The sequence below is a fragment of the Macaca fascicularis genome, chromosome 15, assembly GCF_037993035.2.
Source record: "Macaca fascicularis isolate 582-1 chromosome 15, T2T-MFA8v1.1".
Classification (NCBI taxonomy): Eukaryota; Metazoa; Chordata; class Mammalia; order Primates; family Cercopithecidae; genus Macaca; species Macaca fascicularis.
Window position 1 is genome coordinate 3,859,564 of NC_088389.1, and position 15,829 is coordinate 3,875,392.

The following is a 15,829-nucleotide window of genomic DNA, read 5'->3' on the forward strand; positions in this document are numbered from 1 at the left end:
TGTTTGTGTTCCGGCTCTTTCTTCTGCCTGAGTTCCTCCGAGGCCCTGGCTTATCTGAACACAGGACCCTGTGTGCCACAGCATGCACCATGTCACGGTGAATGTCACACAAACAGGAACGTGCCTGGAGGCCGCCTGGACCTGTCCTCCTGCCCATCAGCTGCCAAGGTGATGCTGTGGACACGGCTGTCCCTACCTGCTTCCCCACTCATGGAGCTCCTCACGGGCTCAACACCCCCCTTCCAGAAGGCTGGTCCCTGGAGGGGAGTGGCAGGCAGTGCGGCCAGCATGGGGTCCATGAGCTGGAGGCGGAAGAGGCCCCGTGACATGGGGAACACACTAAGCTCCTAGCCCAGCTCTTCTCCTGGAGGACCGGACGCCCTTGCTCTGCAGCTGGAGAAGGAGTGTGCAGGGGGCTTGAGGCCAGCACAGGAACTGCCCCCTCAAATCTTACTCTGGGATCGGCACTTTCCTGGAAGACCCCAGGAATAAGGAGAAGGAAGAGCAGCTGGGGAGGGAGGGAGGGAGTCCCAAGCCAGGTGCCATAGAGAGGGGGCGGCATTACTCTGTCCAAGTCATTTCCTGGGAAACTGAGGCCCAGCCAGGCAGAATCAGGTCTCCTGGCCCCAGATACCACCTGCCACTCAGGCAGCTACCACCTAGGACGCTGGAGATGTCTGAGGTGGGGCCTTCAGATCACGAGCCACGTGGAGGGAGGCCACGTTCCCCGTCCTCCCACCTGCACACACACCCTCCCCCAGGTGAGCTCCAGGAAGCCGTCTCTGGGGTGGGGGTGGATGCTAATGTTCTGTGCAGCTCTTTGGTTCAGTGAGTCCTTTTTGGTGAAAGGGCTCAGAGATGCAGCTAAAGCCTGTACCAGCCTTGCACTTCCACGAGGCAAGTGTTACCCTCGTGCCCCTTTCGCAGGAGAGGAAGGTGAGGCTGGAAATGGTGAGTAAGGGGCCGAGCTCGCTCAGAGGCTGCACGACCCTGGCTCACACCCGCCAGCAATGTTAAGAGGCACTGGGAGGTGAGAAGGGCTGAGGGCACCACGCCGGGGATGGACCGGGTCCTACCTGCCACCTCCTCTGAGGCTCTCTCCTTCCTTCCTGTGTTGGCCTTTGGAGCCCACGGTTTCAGCATCTGTCACAGACCCCACCGCATACCCAAGCGCTGCTGAGGACTTTAACTCCGGCTTTTGAATTTTCAGTGCTTTCTGATTATTTGTAGACTCAACATCAGAAGCGGCTACTTGCCCTAAACTGAACACGGTATATGTGCATTTCAGATAATTATACATTTGTAAGATAAAATGCAATTTGTCTACAGTGACCCCCTCCATAAAAAGAAAAGAAACCTCCCTAGAGATTGTGACTGGGCTGCCATCAGGTGTGTAACTGATTTGGGGATAATTCCTTCATCCCTTTGCTTTCCACTACTCTGTGGCTCCCGCGTCCTTCAGGGCAGGTGGCCTTTGCCTTGTGAGCATCATATATTTTGGGGGCGTTTCCTGGGCATCTGGTAGACCCATAGGTAAGAATGGCCCCAGTGGTCCTGGGCAGATGTGTGCACTGGGACGATGTTAGTGCAGGAAGTCAGGGCCCCGTCGGGCCTGTTGGTGGCCCACCCAGTATCCATTCCCCTCCCTGCATTCCCCCAACACACCGGCATCCTCATGGATGGTGACCACACTCCCCGCTCCAGGGCGCATCTGATGGATCTAATGGGGCCCAGTCCCTCTGGTCTGTGATTGCTCTGAAATAGGCCAGGGAGCCCAGAGAAGAAACACGCAAAGGGCATCTGAGAACCACAGCAGGCGCCCCAGTTGGGATGAGCCAGCCCTGGGGACCTTGAGGAGACAGGCAGGAAGCACCCAGTTCTTGACGCCATCACAGAAGCCTGCCCCACGCCGGTACCCCAGCCACCTGGGCCACGCAGGGCCAGGCGGGCTCAGCAGTGTGAAGCGAAGCATGGTGCCTGGCGTGGATGCCACGTGTGTTGAGCTAGCTGTGCTGTGGACAGGGCACTGTGGACAGGGCATAGCGGACAGGCAGGGGATGTGGGCACCGGGAGGGGGAGTGATGACTGGTGTGAGCGCCTCTGGAGAGGGGGGTGATGGACAGCGAGAGGTCAGGGAGGCGTGGGGGCTTGGGACGGCCACCGGCCACGTCAGAGCAGCATGGCTGCTGATTCCCAGCAACACGGAACGAGGCCTCTTGGCAAAGCAACAGTACGTATCTTTGAAACGGCAGCAACTGACCTTTAAAACAGTGGCAAGTCATGCCTGTCTCAAAACGTTTAAATCCTCTCCTCAAACCATTATGCGGCTCATTGCACCCGTGGAAAGCCAACATCAATACCAGCGTGCATGCTGGTCTCCCTGGCTTGGCTGTTTTATGGGGAAATGGGTCTCAGTCATGCAGCTCACTGCACCCCTGCAAAGCCAACGTCAATACCTGCATGCACACTGGCCTCCCTGGCGTGGCCGTTCTTTGAGGTCGCTGGCTCGAAGCCCCCAGCACTGCCGGACGGGGAACCTGGCAAACCCAGGAACTCCAAGGCTCAGCTCAACAGCCACACCCTTCCGTAGGCCAAAGGAAGCAGGAGCTTTCTCTCTTTCTCACTGTTCTCAGGGATTCATTGTCTTTGTTTCTGTTTTTCTGTTTTGTTCTGTGTTTTGGGAAGGGGGCCATGTCACAGGTTACAACAAGCCCCGAACTAGACGGGTGACAAAGCTGTTACTTCTGCCGGAGGCTCTTCGATCGACTTGAACCGATTGTGGAGCCGTTCTTTAGAAAACAGGCGTTTTTGCTCTGGGAACACTTTTAAGTTCTTTCTTCTTCCTTTGCCTCAGTTGGAGGCAGCATCACTTCTGGATCACCTCTGATCACTTCCTTTTAACAGCTTTGTTGACATATAGTGTACACGTCGTAATGCTCATCCACTGTACGATTCAACCACTCTTAGTACATCTACAGGCCTGAGCAGCCACCAGCACCATCTGGCTTTAGAATGTTCCCACTACCCCAGAAAGGTCTCCCATGCCCCTGAGAAATCAATTTCCAATCCCTTCTCCAGACCCTGGACACACGAATCCACTTGCTATCTCTAGAGACTTCTCTATTCTGAACGTTTCATGGAAGTGGGATCATACATATGTGACCTTTTGTGTCTGTTTTTGTTTTTTTTCCCTGAGTATACTGTCTTTTTTTTGTTTGTTAGTCTGAGACAGAGTGTCACTTTGTCGCCTAGGCTGGAGTGCAATGGCGTGATCTCAGCTTACTGCAACCTCCACCTCCCAGTGCAAGTGATTTTCCTGCCCCAGCCTCCCAAGTAGCTGGGACTACAGGCGCATGCACCACCACACCTGACTAATTTTTGTATTTTTCATAGAGACAGGGTTTTGCCATGTTGGCTGGGTTGGTCTCGAACTCTTGACCTCAGGTGATTCCCCCCCCCGCCTTGGCCTCTCAAAGTGCTGGGATTACAGACATGAGCCATCATGCCGGGCTGAGTATACTGTCTTCAGGTTCATCTGTGTTGCAGCGTGTGTCAGACCTTCATTCCTTTTCATGGGTGAACAGTGTTCCATTGTATGGATGCAACACATTTTGTTTATCCATTCACCAGTTGATAGACATTTTGGCTTTTTCTACTTTTTGGTTATTATGAGGAATGCTGCTATGAGCATTCAGATACAGGACATATGTTCTCCATTATCTTGGGTATATGACTAGTCGTTGAACTGGGGGTCATCAGCCACGCTATGCTTAACCATTTAGAGAAATGCTGGATTGTTTCCCACGATGGCTTCACCATTTCACACTCCCACCAGCAATGTGCGAGGGTGTCAGTTTCTCCATATGGATGACAATACTTGCTATTGTCCTTTTTTTTGGACTAATGCCATTCTACACGGTGTGAAGTGGTGTCTCATTGTGGTTTTGATCTGCGTTTCCTGAATGACTCATGATGCTGAGTGACTTCATGTGCTTACTGGTCACTCATCCTTCTTCGTAAGTGAAAAGCAAATTCAGGGCGAATATGCTTCTTGGGTAAAAAGCATATTCAATTACATTTTACTTTTTTTTTTTAGTTTGAGTTGTTCGTCTTCCTGTTATTAGTTGTAAGAGTTCTATCAGACATATAATTTACAAATATTTTCTTCCAGTCTATGCCTTCTCTTTCATAATGGGTATTTCTTGAATCACAAAAGTTTTAAACTTTGATGAAATACATTTTTTATGGATTATGATTTTGATGATATATCTAAAAATTCTGGCTGAAGTCCTGAAGATGTTCTATGTTTTCTTCTAGATGTTTTATACTTTTGGCTCTAACATCCAGATTTATGATCCATTTTGAGTTAATTTTTTAGTATGAGGTACAGGCCTAAATAAATCTCTTTCATGAGGATATCCAATTATCCCAGCATCATTTGTTGAAATTCTACTGTTTCCCTATAGAACTGCCTTGGCACCTTTTCAAAATCAACAAACCATAAATGTCAGCGTTTATTACTGGACTCCAACTTTAGTCCATTGATCTTTGTGCCCATCTTTATGCCAGGATGACACTGTTCTGACTGATGTCACTCTAGGAAGCTTTGAAGAGAGAAATGTAAGTCTTCCAACTTTATTCTTCTTTTGAAATAATGTTTTGGTGTCTCATATACATTTTAAGATCAACTTGTCAATGTTTGGCAACAAGCAAATCCAACTGGGATTTTCTTAGTGATCGAGTTGAATCTGTACATCAGTTTGGGGATATCTGCCACCTTGACAATACCAAGTCTTCTAATACCATAGAGTATCTCTCCATTCATTTACAATATCCTTAATTTCTCTCAGCAGTGTTTTATATTCTATAGTTTTCAGTATGCAAGCCTTCTTCTTTTGCTAAATTTGTTCTTTCTTAAAAAAAAAGTATGTTGTTCTTTTCAGGGATGTTGTGATTGGAATTGTTTTCTTGGTTTAATTTATGGATTGCTTACTACTAGGATAGAGAAACACAGTTGATATTTGCATATTGATCTGGAATCTTGTGACCCTGCAGTACTCATTTATTACAGTTCGTTGGTGATTCCTTAGGATTTTTGACACACGGGATTTTTTTCTGTTAATAAAGGTCATTTTACTTCTTCTTTTCTAATTTTGAACTTTAATCTCTTCTTTAATTCTTTTTTTATTTGTTTGTTTCTGGTTTTGGTGCTGTTGCTTGTTTGTTTTTGTTTTTTTGCCATATCATACTGGCTATAACTTTCATATACTCAGAGGGCTGTGCTGTTAAATACATAGACATTTATAATTATTTTATCTTCCTGAATAATTAATGGTCTCTTCATTATGAAATTCCCCTCCTTATCTCTAGTTAACACTTTGTCTTAAAGTCTATTTTGTCTGATATTAATATAACTCCTCCTGGCCGGGCCTGGTGGCTCATGCCTGTAATTCCAGCACTTTAGGAGGCTGAGGCAGGCGGATCACCTGAGGTCAGGAGTTTGAGACCAGCCTGGTCAACATGGTGAAACGTTGTCTCTACTAAAAAAATACAAAAATTAGCTGGGCCTGGTGGCACACGCCTGTAATCCCAGCTACTTGGGAGGCTGAGGCAGGAGAATCGCTTGAACTCAGGAGGCAGAGGTTGCAGTGAGCCGAGATTGTGCCATTGCACTCCAGCCTGGGCACCACAAGCAAAACTCCGTCTCAAAACAAAACAAACAAAAAATATTGATATATGTATAAAACTTATCCAGATCTCATGGTTATGGTTTGCATGGTGTCCTATCATTTTACTTTCAACCTATTTGTGTTATGAATATGAAATGTTTCTTCTCTAGGCTCTAGATAGCACAAAGTTGGATCTTGTTTCTCATCCACAGTGTCAATGTCTGCCTTTTGATTGGAGTATTTAATCCATTTACATTTAATTTGATTATCGCAATGGTTAGATTTATCTCTGCCATTTGGCTATCTGCTTCCGGTATGTCTCAGGTCTTTTCTCCTTTCCTGCTTCCTTTTCTATCAAGTAGATACTTCTTTGAATAATTTTTCTGTCCCTTCTCTTTCTCCTCTCCTTGAACTCTGATTATGTGAATATTAATATGTTGATTGTTTCCCACAGGTTCAAGGCACTGTTCATTTCTCTTCCTTTATTACTAACTTTTGCTGTTAGTCTTCAAACTGGATCATTTTTACTGATCTACCTTCAAAGTTCCCTGATTCTTTCCTCAGATCTGCTGTCAATCCCTTCTAGTGAATTTTCATTTCGATTATTAAACTTTTCAGCTCCAGAATATCTATTCAGTTTTTTAATTAATGAGTATCTCCTTATGTATTTTCTCTAATGAGTCATTTTCATCATACTTTAATTCTTAACATGGCTTACTTTAATACTTTTTATTTTGAATTCTGGCTTCCTAAGTGTTGTTCCTGGGTCACCATATCTTAGTGATCAGCTATTACCTGGTCAGAGGTGGTGCCCAAATGCCTTGAGCCAGTGGGTCTGTGTGTGGGGTGGGGAATGCATCTGAGGTTCTAGCAGTTTACCAGTCTGCCCTGGATATTCTTTTCTTCTAAGCCTTCTCCTGTCTCCTCTGCACATGTGTAAGTCCTCATATTTAGTCAAGAATGAATAGATAGCTAGGACCCTCTCTGGTCTTTCCTGAGTGGACACAGCCCTGCACATGTGCAGAATCTTCTAGACCACAAGAGGCATGTGGCAGCTTATCAAGGCCCTCTCTGGTCTTTCATGAGTGGAAACAGCCCTGCACATGAGCAGAATCTTCTAGATCACCAGAGGCATGTGGCAGCTGATCAAGGTTCATGTGTCTGTCTTGTTGTTTCCTGATTCTCACTCAAGATTCTGGCTGGTGTGCCTTGGATCTGGGAGACCTGGGGTGGCTGTGCTGCTGCTGACCCACCCATGTCTCCTCAGCCCACCCGGGTCCACCTGCAGCTGGGGCAGCTGGTCTCCATCAGGCCATGGCATCCCCTGAAACACCTGCATGTGTCCTTCCTGAGGGCTCTCTTAGGCACCATAGGGGCTTCCTCTCCTACACACTGCACCAGCCAGCAGAGCAAAGGCATTAATATTCCAGGGCTAACTCTCCGCCCATGGGGACAGAGCCCATCCAGGTGGGACCTGGACTTCCTGTGAGGCTGAGTGGGGTCCCCACTGCAGGATTTACTCAAGGTCACTCGCCAGCTTCTCACCTCCAGGTCCACCTTCCCCGGTGATCCCTCAGGCTTCCTGGGATCATCTGCAGCAAACAACGTGTCCCCAAATCCCTGTCTGCTTTCAGAGACCCAAACTCTGCCAAGGTTCCACACTAGCTTTGACCAGAGCAGGTGTCTCCACCTTCTGGACACGAGTGTCCTCATCTGTAAGATTTTTCGTTGTGCTAAATCATGGAAATATTCAAGAAAATCATGGCTTTAAACACCTTCAATAGAACAAAAGCCATCCTGAACATTCGCCTCTGTGCCTGTCCACATTCTGTTCCTTATTTCCACACTGTTAAATCGGTGCGTACACACAGTCATGGGTTCAGGGAGGTCCGGGAGGGCAGCTTCATGTTTGTTGAATGAATAAGGCCCAACCAGCTCCTTCTCAGGTATCTGAGTGGCCCTTGGGCTCTTCAGCCCTCCCCAGAGGGTCCTGCTCTGCTATACCCAGGATGGGAACCTCCCACATGGAACCTGGAATGTTCTCTACAGGTGGGAAAACTGCTTTGCACTTACAAGTGAGGCCTGGGGCAGAGAGTTTCCTCATGGAGGGGAGAGGAAAATCATAAATAAGAACACCACAGCCCGGGCAGCCTGTTCCCCAGAGCCAGGCGTGAGCAGAGTGCTTTCCATGGCCCGTCCCACCCAGGCTTGACAGCAGCCTCACCAGGTCCTCTTAGCTCCCAGTTCTCACACAGACCAACCGAGGCTCAGAGGGGTGAAGTGGCATTGCCAAGACCCACAGTCGGTGGGTATGCAAGCAAGGAGCCCCTGTGCAGTGGAGTGGGACATGCTCACCTGCGGAACAGCAGGTCCAGTGTCTGTGGGGTGGGGGCAAACCTTCCACACGTGCCCAGGAAAGCAGGAACAAGGAACGGTTGCTGCTCTGCCCCCAGGTGACGCTCTAGCTTCTCCGTGGAGCTTGCGTGGGGACTCCCACCCTGCAGGTCTCATCCAGGAACAGGGCTGACTCATTTTCATTCTGGAGTGGGCCAAAGGGAGGATGGCCCAAACATGAACAAGAACAAAACGCAGTCGCTCATCGCTATAATATGAATTGGAGAAATCTAGAAAGAATTTCTTGGCTATTCCTATAGAAATATGAAAAGTCGCTTTGCACCTGGTCAAGTTGGGGCCAGATGGTGGTGAGGTGAGGGCAGGAGGAGGCCTAGGGTGCTGGGATTGGGACTGTGGGCCGCTGGAGAGGCAGAGTCCTGGGAGAACCCTGGGAGCCACCTGGGGGCATCTGGGCAGGAGGCCTTCCCAGCCACTCAGGGGCCCAGGCTGTGGAGACGTCCCCAGGACACTTGCACCCCCAGCCAGCGCTGGCCCTTGTTGGTGTCGAGGAGCCCCTGTCCCTCACTTGGGGAGAGAGAGTGGGGGTCGCCCCCTTGGCCAGTGTCCTCCGTGGAGCTATGCAGAGACAGCGACCTAGGAACATCAGAGCCGGGCCCCGCCCTTGTCACTTCTGCCCACCTGACCTTCCACTCCCCGAATCAGCCACAGAGCCGTGTCCACGCAGACCGTGAGATCCATCTCACGGTTGACGTGAGATCCAGGATGACGTGAGATCCATCTCAAGGGCTGGGGTCCACATCAGCAGAAGGCATCGGCTGGCCCAATTGGCCTCGATCCTCATGGGCCCCTAGGCTCCTGCCCCAGAACCCTGCTCTTGCCCAGGGCAGGCCCTCTCCTCCTATCTCCTCCCCCCACACACCCAGGGAGGGGTGCAGAGGATCACAGTGGAAGCCTGGCCTGTGCTGACAGAGGGGGCTGCCCTGAGCTCCTCCAGGCAAATGGGGATCCTCTGGGCCTCAGGGGTGGGAGTGGCCCAGCCTCGGCAGGGAGGGAGAGGTTCCTTGGCCTTACCCACCCCACCCTGCCCTGAGCCGGCTCTGCCAGGCCTGTCCTCTGGTGGCTGCCTCTGGTCTTCCCCACCGTCTGGAACACCAGCTGGTCCAGGCACAGTCCTGCCACAGTCCAGAGAAGGCCACCTCTAATGGGGCCTGCAGGCATCATGGCCAAGGGAGCAGTCGGCTGGGGGACCCCTCTCCCCAGTACTGAGGCAACTCCCTTGCCCTTCCCCAGCCTCAGGCACTCTCACCGTCTCCTTTGGCCTCTTCTGAGGGCTCTTGGGGTTCATCTCCAGGGTGGAAAACTTGGAGGGCCCCTCCGGGCGGAGTCAAGGATGGGGTCAGCGAGACCACATCCCCTTAGCCCTCAACCCTCGTTTCACCCAGAGTCCCTCAGAATCCTGGGAGGTGGCTCTTTCCACTTCCGGAAGGGGCCCTTAGGCCCACCCTGGTTGTCCCAGCATGGCCCCCATGGCCTCTGCGCTGCACCCTTCCCGTCCCTCCCTGCTCCTCATGGTCACCGGTGCCTGCTTATCCACTGGGTCATCCCTTCGGCCAGGGCCCCTCCCGCCCTGGAAGCCCAGCAAGCGCCCACTCGTGGCTCTTTAGTGGGTCCTCGCCAGCCTGTGCCGGGTGCAGGGGCCAGTGGGAGGAGGACAGCAGGAGCCAGGCAGGTCATCAGCACAAGGTAAGGGGGACCGGTCGGGACCCAGGGAGCCTGCCCGGGGCCTGCCAGCCCCCATCATTCTTACAAGGTTTCTTGGGTTAGCCACAGCACTGCCTGGGCTGCTCGCTCCTCCTGGCCTCAAAATTAATGGCCAGAAGAGACTGCCCCATCCCTCCTGTGTTTGTACCCCAGTGTATCTTCTGCCGTTCCAACCCCTGGGGCTGCCTGCAATGCCCTCCCCCGCAGCCAGTGGCTTAGCAGGGAAGGGCCTGGCCTGGACCCAAGCTACAAAGGCCTCTTCCGGAGGAGGCCCAGTCGCAGCTAGAGGGGCACCTCCTGGAAGCCCCAATCAGTGCCCAGTGTTTGATACTGCTGCCTCATCGCCGGGGTCCTGGCTCCCCACAGCTGGCCTCCCCAGCACGGTGGGACAGGAGACCCAGCTCAGGGTATCTCACCTGCACACCCTGAGAGGGATTCTGGGGGGAGCCCTGGAGGGGCCCTCACTTCACCTGCCTTTATACACCTGCATCTTCAGACTTCGACTTTGCAAATGAAAGCCATGCTGGCCAGAGACCAATCTGAAGCTCAGCTCCCTGTCCTGCCCACATCACAAACCCGTGACACCCCCGGGGACCCCTACCATGAACCCCTCGCCAGCCTAACCCTGAAGGGACAGGGATGGACGCTGGACTCCGGCCTCCCATCGCCCTGTGCTGCTCTTGCAGGGTAGGCCTTGCCCTACCCGGGGCACCAGACTCCATACAGCCTTGCTGCCCAGACTGCCCAGATGGCTCCTTGGGTGGTCAGGTGCATGGGGGAGGGGGACCTAGGTCCTAAGCAGCTCGGGATGGGGCAGAGAGGAGGTTGCAGCTTGTCCCAGGAACACGGCTGTGTTCCCACAGGTGAGGGGTGTTAAGCGTCCCTGTCAGCACGTGCCCATCTTTCCTGAAACTGGGAACACACCAAGCCTGTTCTGATGAATGAGGCTGGCAGGGCTGTGGGCTTGTCAGGAGCTCCACTGCTGAAGACGGTGCCCTCTAGTGGCAGATGGAGCTGGCACCTCTGCTGACCTCATTCATGCCCCTCACACACACAGTGCCTGTCCCATCTCCCATCACTGGGGCCCCAGTGCGTGCCTGAGAAAAAAAAAAGCCACACCACGTGGACGAAAGCAAACGCACTCGAGGCAGAACCCCAAACTCCAAGTCTCATTTTGCCCAAATCTGAGTTTTATTTTTGCTGGAATCAGGTCCTCTGGCCTGGCTGTCCCACTAACCCAGCTGGGAGCCTCCAAGCAGCTTGCCTGCAGCATCTCATTACAAAACAGCCCCCTGGAACCAGGCGGTCAAGGAAGCAGCCCACCTGAAAGGCATTTAGATTGAGAAGAAAAACTGCACCTTCCTGACAAAGGTCAGGGGTCAGGGTGAAGGGAGGGCTGCTCGGATCACAGGGACAGCAGCGTCTTCCAGCAGCTCGGCCACACCAGCCATTGAGGTCCTAACTGCAGCCAAGGGGCCGTCCTGCGCACATCGCTCACCCTCTGCGCTCTGTTTCCCACAGAGCAAATGCAGAGGCAACGTCGGTCCGCTCAGCCACTGGTTCTGAGGCGGAACAGCGGATGTCTGCACTGTGACGTCAGCTAAGTAAGTAACAAGGACTGAGGATGCCGCTGACCCAGGGCTGGGGAAGGGGACTCCCAGCTCAGACGGGCTTGGCTGTGGTTTGCTTTGGGAGGAGTTGAGTGAACATCACAGGGAACGGCTCACGTCGGCCCCAGGAGGGTGGGCTGGCCCCTGGGCCCCGGGCTCCTTCTGGGCCTGCAGGCGATACAGAGCCTCAACCCGCCGCCGCTTCTCCTTGGCCCGGGTGATGGTGGTCTGGAAGAGCCTGCAGTAGAGGTGCACGGCCGGCGGGGAGTCGTCGTTGCCGGGTATGGGGTAGGTGATGAGGCAGGGGTTGCAGTTGGTGTCCACGACACCCACCGTGGGGATGTTCATCTTGGCTGCGTCTCTCACGGCCACGTGCGGCTCAAAGATGGTGTTGAGCGTGTGCAGGAAGATGATGAGGTCCGGCAGGCGGACCGCGGGGCCAAAGAGGAGGGGCGCGTTGGTCAGCAGGCCGCCCTTGAAGTAGCGAGTGTGGGCGTACTCGCCACAGTGGCGGGCCGTGTTCTCAATCAGGTACGAGAACTGCCGGTTGCGGCTTATGAACAAGATGATGCCCTTGCGGTAGGCCACATGGGCGGTGAAGTTCAAGGCCAGCTGGAGGTGCGCGGCTGTCTGTTCCAGGTCGATGATGTCCTGGTCCAGGCGGTTCCCAAAGATGTATGGCTCCATAAACCTGCCAGAGAACCCACCAGGGCAAGGGGGATGAGAGTTCACTGGGCCAACTCCACTGGCCCCTTGCAGGACACAGACGCCCACCAGGGACTCCCGAACTCCTCTTCAAGGGTACTATGGGCTGGGAAGCACAGTTTGCAACGCTCCCCGTGTGGACAGACGGCAGTGCAGACCTGTCCAGGCCACCCCTCTGCACGCCTCATCTCATGGCTTAATCCCTCTGACCCTCTACCTCTTCCCGAGGGAATCCTAATAGAACTGACCCCATATGGATGTGTGGACATCCAACATGACACCAAAAGGACATTCAGCCCCGTGCGGCTCACGGGGCAGCCCCCTCCGTCACTCTCCTCTTCCCGAGGCTTTGAGGACAAGGCCCCGCTGGGGTTGGACTTAGGGGGTGCTCTGGGCCAAAAGCATTAAGGAATCAGGGCAGGAGTGGCCAAGCCTGGGAGGAGAACCCTGATCCAGGGCACTGGACTGCTGCCGGCCTGGGCTGAGGAAGAGCGGGGCATGGGAGGCACCCCTGCCTCTCGGTGCATGGCAGGCAGGTCATCCACGTTTGTGGTTCCCAGGTCCTCACCTCCAGTCTACTCCCACTGGGTACTGTCCCTTCCTCTCAAGCAACCCTGCCCATCAAGACACTGGCGACCTCCATCTTGCCAAGGTCACACCCTTGAATTCACTTCTCAGCAGCATCAACAGACAACCACATCCCTCCACCCCCGGCCGTCCCTCTTCACTGACTCCAAACACTGAAGTGCCCAGGGCTCCACCTCCGACCTCCTTTTCTGATGCTCTGGAAACACAAGTCCCCGATGCTGATGGCTTCCTGGGAGCCCATCCCTCCTGGTACCCGTGTGACCTCTCCACTGGGGCAGCTAAGAGTTCACACCTCATAGGAACCAAGCTTGTGATGGCCCCCAGGTCCCCCCTGGTTTTTGCCATCAGTAACCAGCACCAGGCTCCAGGCAAAGAGCAGGTGTTTGATCCCTTTGGCCCCAGCCACCTCCGACCCCAGCCCAAGGCCCACTGGCTCTACCCCGCTGCCTCATGTCCACCTGCTGCTCTAGCTCTTCTGCTACTGCGATTTAAGCCCCACCACCCTCGCCCTGGACACCCACACCAACTTCCTCCCTGGCCTCCCACCTGCCCCTCCCATCCCCTCTCCCTGCAACAGTCAAAATGACCATGTGAGAATACAGGACCAGTCACTCCTCCTCCCCACAGCCCAGAAAGCCCCGCCCAATCCAGGGGGGGGCCAGCCTCACAGGCTCTGCCCTCAGCCCTTCCATTTCTGAACCTGTGGAGTTCTGCATCCCCCAGCAGGCCTGCCCTACTAAGGGCTGTGAGCACCACCCCAAGGCACACAAGAGCCCCCGCCAAGCTGGGGAGTGAACTGCTGCTTCTGTGTGGGGCTCCGTGTTCCCATGTGGAGGAGGAAGGGCTGTAATCACCTAAAACTGACACGGGCCAGTTCAAAAGTGGCCCTAGAACCAGGGCAGGTCCCAGGTCCCAAGCCCTCCTGGGAACCGCTACAGCTCAGATGGGGGTGTCACCTACCTGTGCCGACAGCCAGCTTTGTGTCCCAGATGCACTCGGGCATCAAAGAGGCTTCTCACGGAAAACAGTTCCTTGACATTGAAGAAGTCAGAGTGCTTGAGGGGCTCATTCAGAATCTTGTCGTTGAAATCTACGGCAGGGAGGAGGAGCGACGCTGTGTCTCCCACCGGTGGCAGCAGGGACAGGCAGAGCACAGTTCCCGCCCACCCCTGCTCCCAAGTGCCTCCTGTGACACCGCGGTGGGGAGCCGGGAGCCCCCCAGCCCCAGGAAAGACCTGGAAGCACAGGGACCTTTTCAGGAAACAGAGGGCTGGAGCCAGATTCTGATCCCGACCTTGCTCCTGGGTGAGCCTGGTCGAACCTGGTCAACCCCGTCCCTTGGTCTTACTTGGAAGACAGAAGAGAAAAAGAGAGGGGCCCAGCGGGTTTCTCAGGTCTTTCTGGCACCTCCCCACCTTGTGGTCTCAGGTGGCCAGCACCGGAGTGGGAGGAGCCCGGCCGGGCGCGCAGTTTCGACCACGTGCAGCGCCCAGGCCCCTGCAGGGTTCGCATCTCCCGCGGCTGCCGGCCTCTCCTAGTTCCTACCTGACTCGGCTGCGCGCCCAGTGTCACCGGTGCCGTCCTCGGACTCGCGGATCACAGAGGTCGCAGCGCTTCCAAGCGTCCTGCGGCTCGACCGAGCAGGTCCGGAGGTCGCCTTCCCGAGGAACCCCAGCCAGCGCGACGGCGCCCGGGCACCTGGAGGGAAGCAGACAGACGTCCTGGCGCCGCGTCCCGGGTGCACCACGCCCGCCCCCACCGCAGCCCCAACGGATCCCCTCTGCGTCCCCGCGCCCTCCTCGAGTCCCCTCCGCGCTCGCACCGGGTCCCCTCCGCGTCCCCGCTGCTCCCTCGGGTCGCCGCGCCCCCTCTGCATCCTCCTCCCCAGGGACCCGCAAGCGCGCGCTCACCCGCGCCGAGCATTCGGGGCAGCGCGGCCGGGAAGGTCGCCATGGCCGGGACGCGGGGCGGAGCGAGGCCTCCCTCCGAGCCGGGCCGAGCGGCCTCCCCTCCCGCCGCCGTCCGCGCGGGGCCGCAGTGCCACCTACAGGCCCGGAGGAGCCACAGCGCCGTCCGCGGGCGGCTGGGACCTCCCTGCGGGGGCGGGGCAGACGAGGGGGCAGGGCCCGGGGTCCCGGGCTTGAGAGTCTCGGGCCGGGAGTGGGGCCACCGTCCTCGCCTTGCAGCTCGCCCCGCCTCGCTAATGGGCCCCACCAGCCCGGGAGGCCCCTGACCTTTGGGGGAGCCCGCTGGGCGATGGGGACCCTCGCCTCCCGCCACGTGAGCTGTGAACCACGTCCCGCGCAGCCTCTCGCGCTCCAAAACTGTTTTTAATATTTATTTATTTATTTATTTATTATTTTTTATTTATTTTTTGTTTTTTTTTTTGAGACAGAGTCTCGCTCTGTCGCCCAGGCTGGAGTGCAGTGGCCGGATCTCAGCTCACTGCAAGCTCCGCCTCCCGGGTTCACGCCATTCTCCTGCCTCAGCCTCCCGAGTAGCTGGGACTACAGGCGCCCGCCACCTCGCCCGGCTAGTTTTTTTGTATTTTTTTTAGTAGAGACGGGGTTTCACCGTGTTAGCCAGGATGGTCTCGATCTCCTGACCTCGTGATCCGCCCGTCTCGGCCTCCCAAAGTGCTGGGATTACAGGCTTGAGCCACCGCGCCCGGCCATGTTTTTAATCTTTAAACGATATTTGACTTAGGAGAATTTCATAAAGTTAGCAAGATCTCGGGTCTCAATTTAGACTCGGGGTGCTGAGGGGCATATCATCCCTGGAGTACATTGGACAGCAAGCGTCCAATCGTTGTCTGCCGAGTGGACCTGCAGTGCTTAAACCCCATCACCCGGCTGGCGGGGTCCCAGGCCCTGGGGTTCCTTTCGCCCGGGAGTCCACACCCTCATGCTGGGGTGACCCGGTCCCCTCGCGGGTGGCTGGGGGCCAGGGGCTGCCCCATACAACGGTCCCAGCAGGGAATCTCTCGCCGTCCCGACCTTCCCAGTCATTGGGGACTCGCTCGGCAGGTTCCCGACCCGCCCGCGGAGGAGCACCGCCCACGCGCGGCGCCTTTAAGGCCCCTCCGCTCCGCCCAGTCACGTGACCTGGCCGTCGCTTGGCAACAGGACGCCGCCGAGTCCT

General features: G+C 55.1%; 1 protein-coding gene and 1 long non-coding RNA gene across 4 annotated transcripts; one reads left to right on the forward strand and one right to left on the reverse strand.

The window, feature by feature from the left end:
- Nucleotides 1-9,160: 9,160 nt before the first annotated feature.
- LOC135967321 (uncharacterized) lies at nucleotides 9,161-12,089 on the forward strand. Its single transcript, XR_010581333.2, has 3 exons — nucleotides 9,161-9,767; nucleotides 11,307-11,389; nucleotides 11,927-12,089. It is a non-coding gene; the product is annotated as an uncharacterized lncRNA (long non-coding RNA).
- Nucleotides 10,958-14,670, reverse strand: MRPS2 (mitochondrial ribosomal protein S2). Of its 3 annotated transcripts, none has more exons than XM_005580467.5 (4): nucleotides 14,599-14,670; nucleotides 14,234-14,386; nucleotides 13,649-13,778; nucleotides 10,958-12,086 (listed from the first exon to the last, which is right to left on the reverse strand). In XM_005580467.5, the coding sequence occupies exons 1-4, from the start codon at nucleotides 14,639-14,641 to the stop codon at nucleotides 11,495-11,497; spliced, it is 918 nt and encodes a 305-aa protein (XP_005580524.3). In that variant the 5' UTR covers nucleotides 14,642-14,670; the 3' UTR covers nucleotides 10,958-11,494. The 3 variants fall into 3 exon arrangements, with proteins under 3 accessions (XP_005580524.3, XP_065385955.1, XP_015291712.3); XM_065529883.2 differs by having other exon boundaries at nucleotides 14,581-14,670; XM_015436226.4 differs by lacking the exon at nucleotides 14,599-14,670 and having other exon boundaries at nucleotides 14,104-14,238.
- Between the last annotated feature and the right edge of the window lie 1,159 nt (nucleotides 14,671-15,829).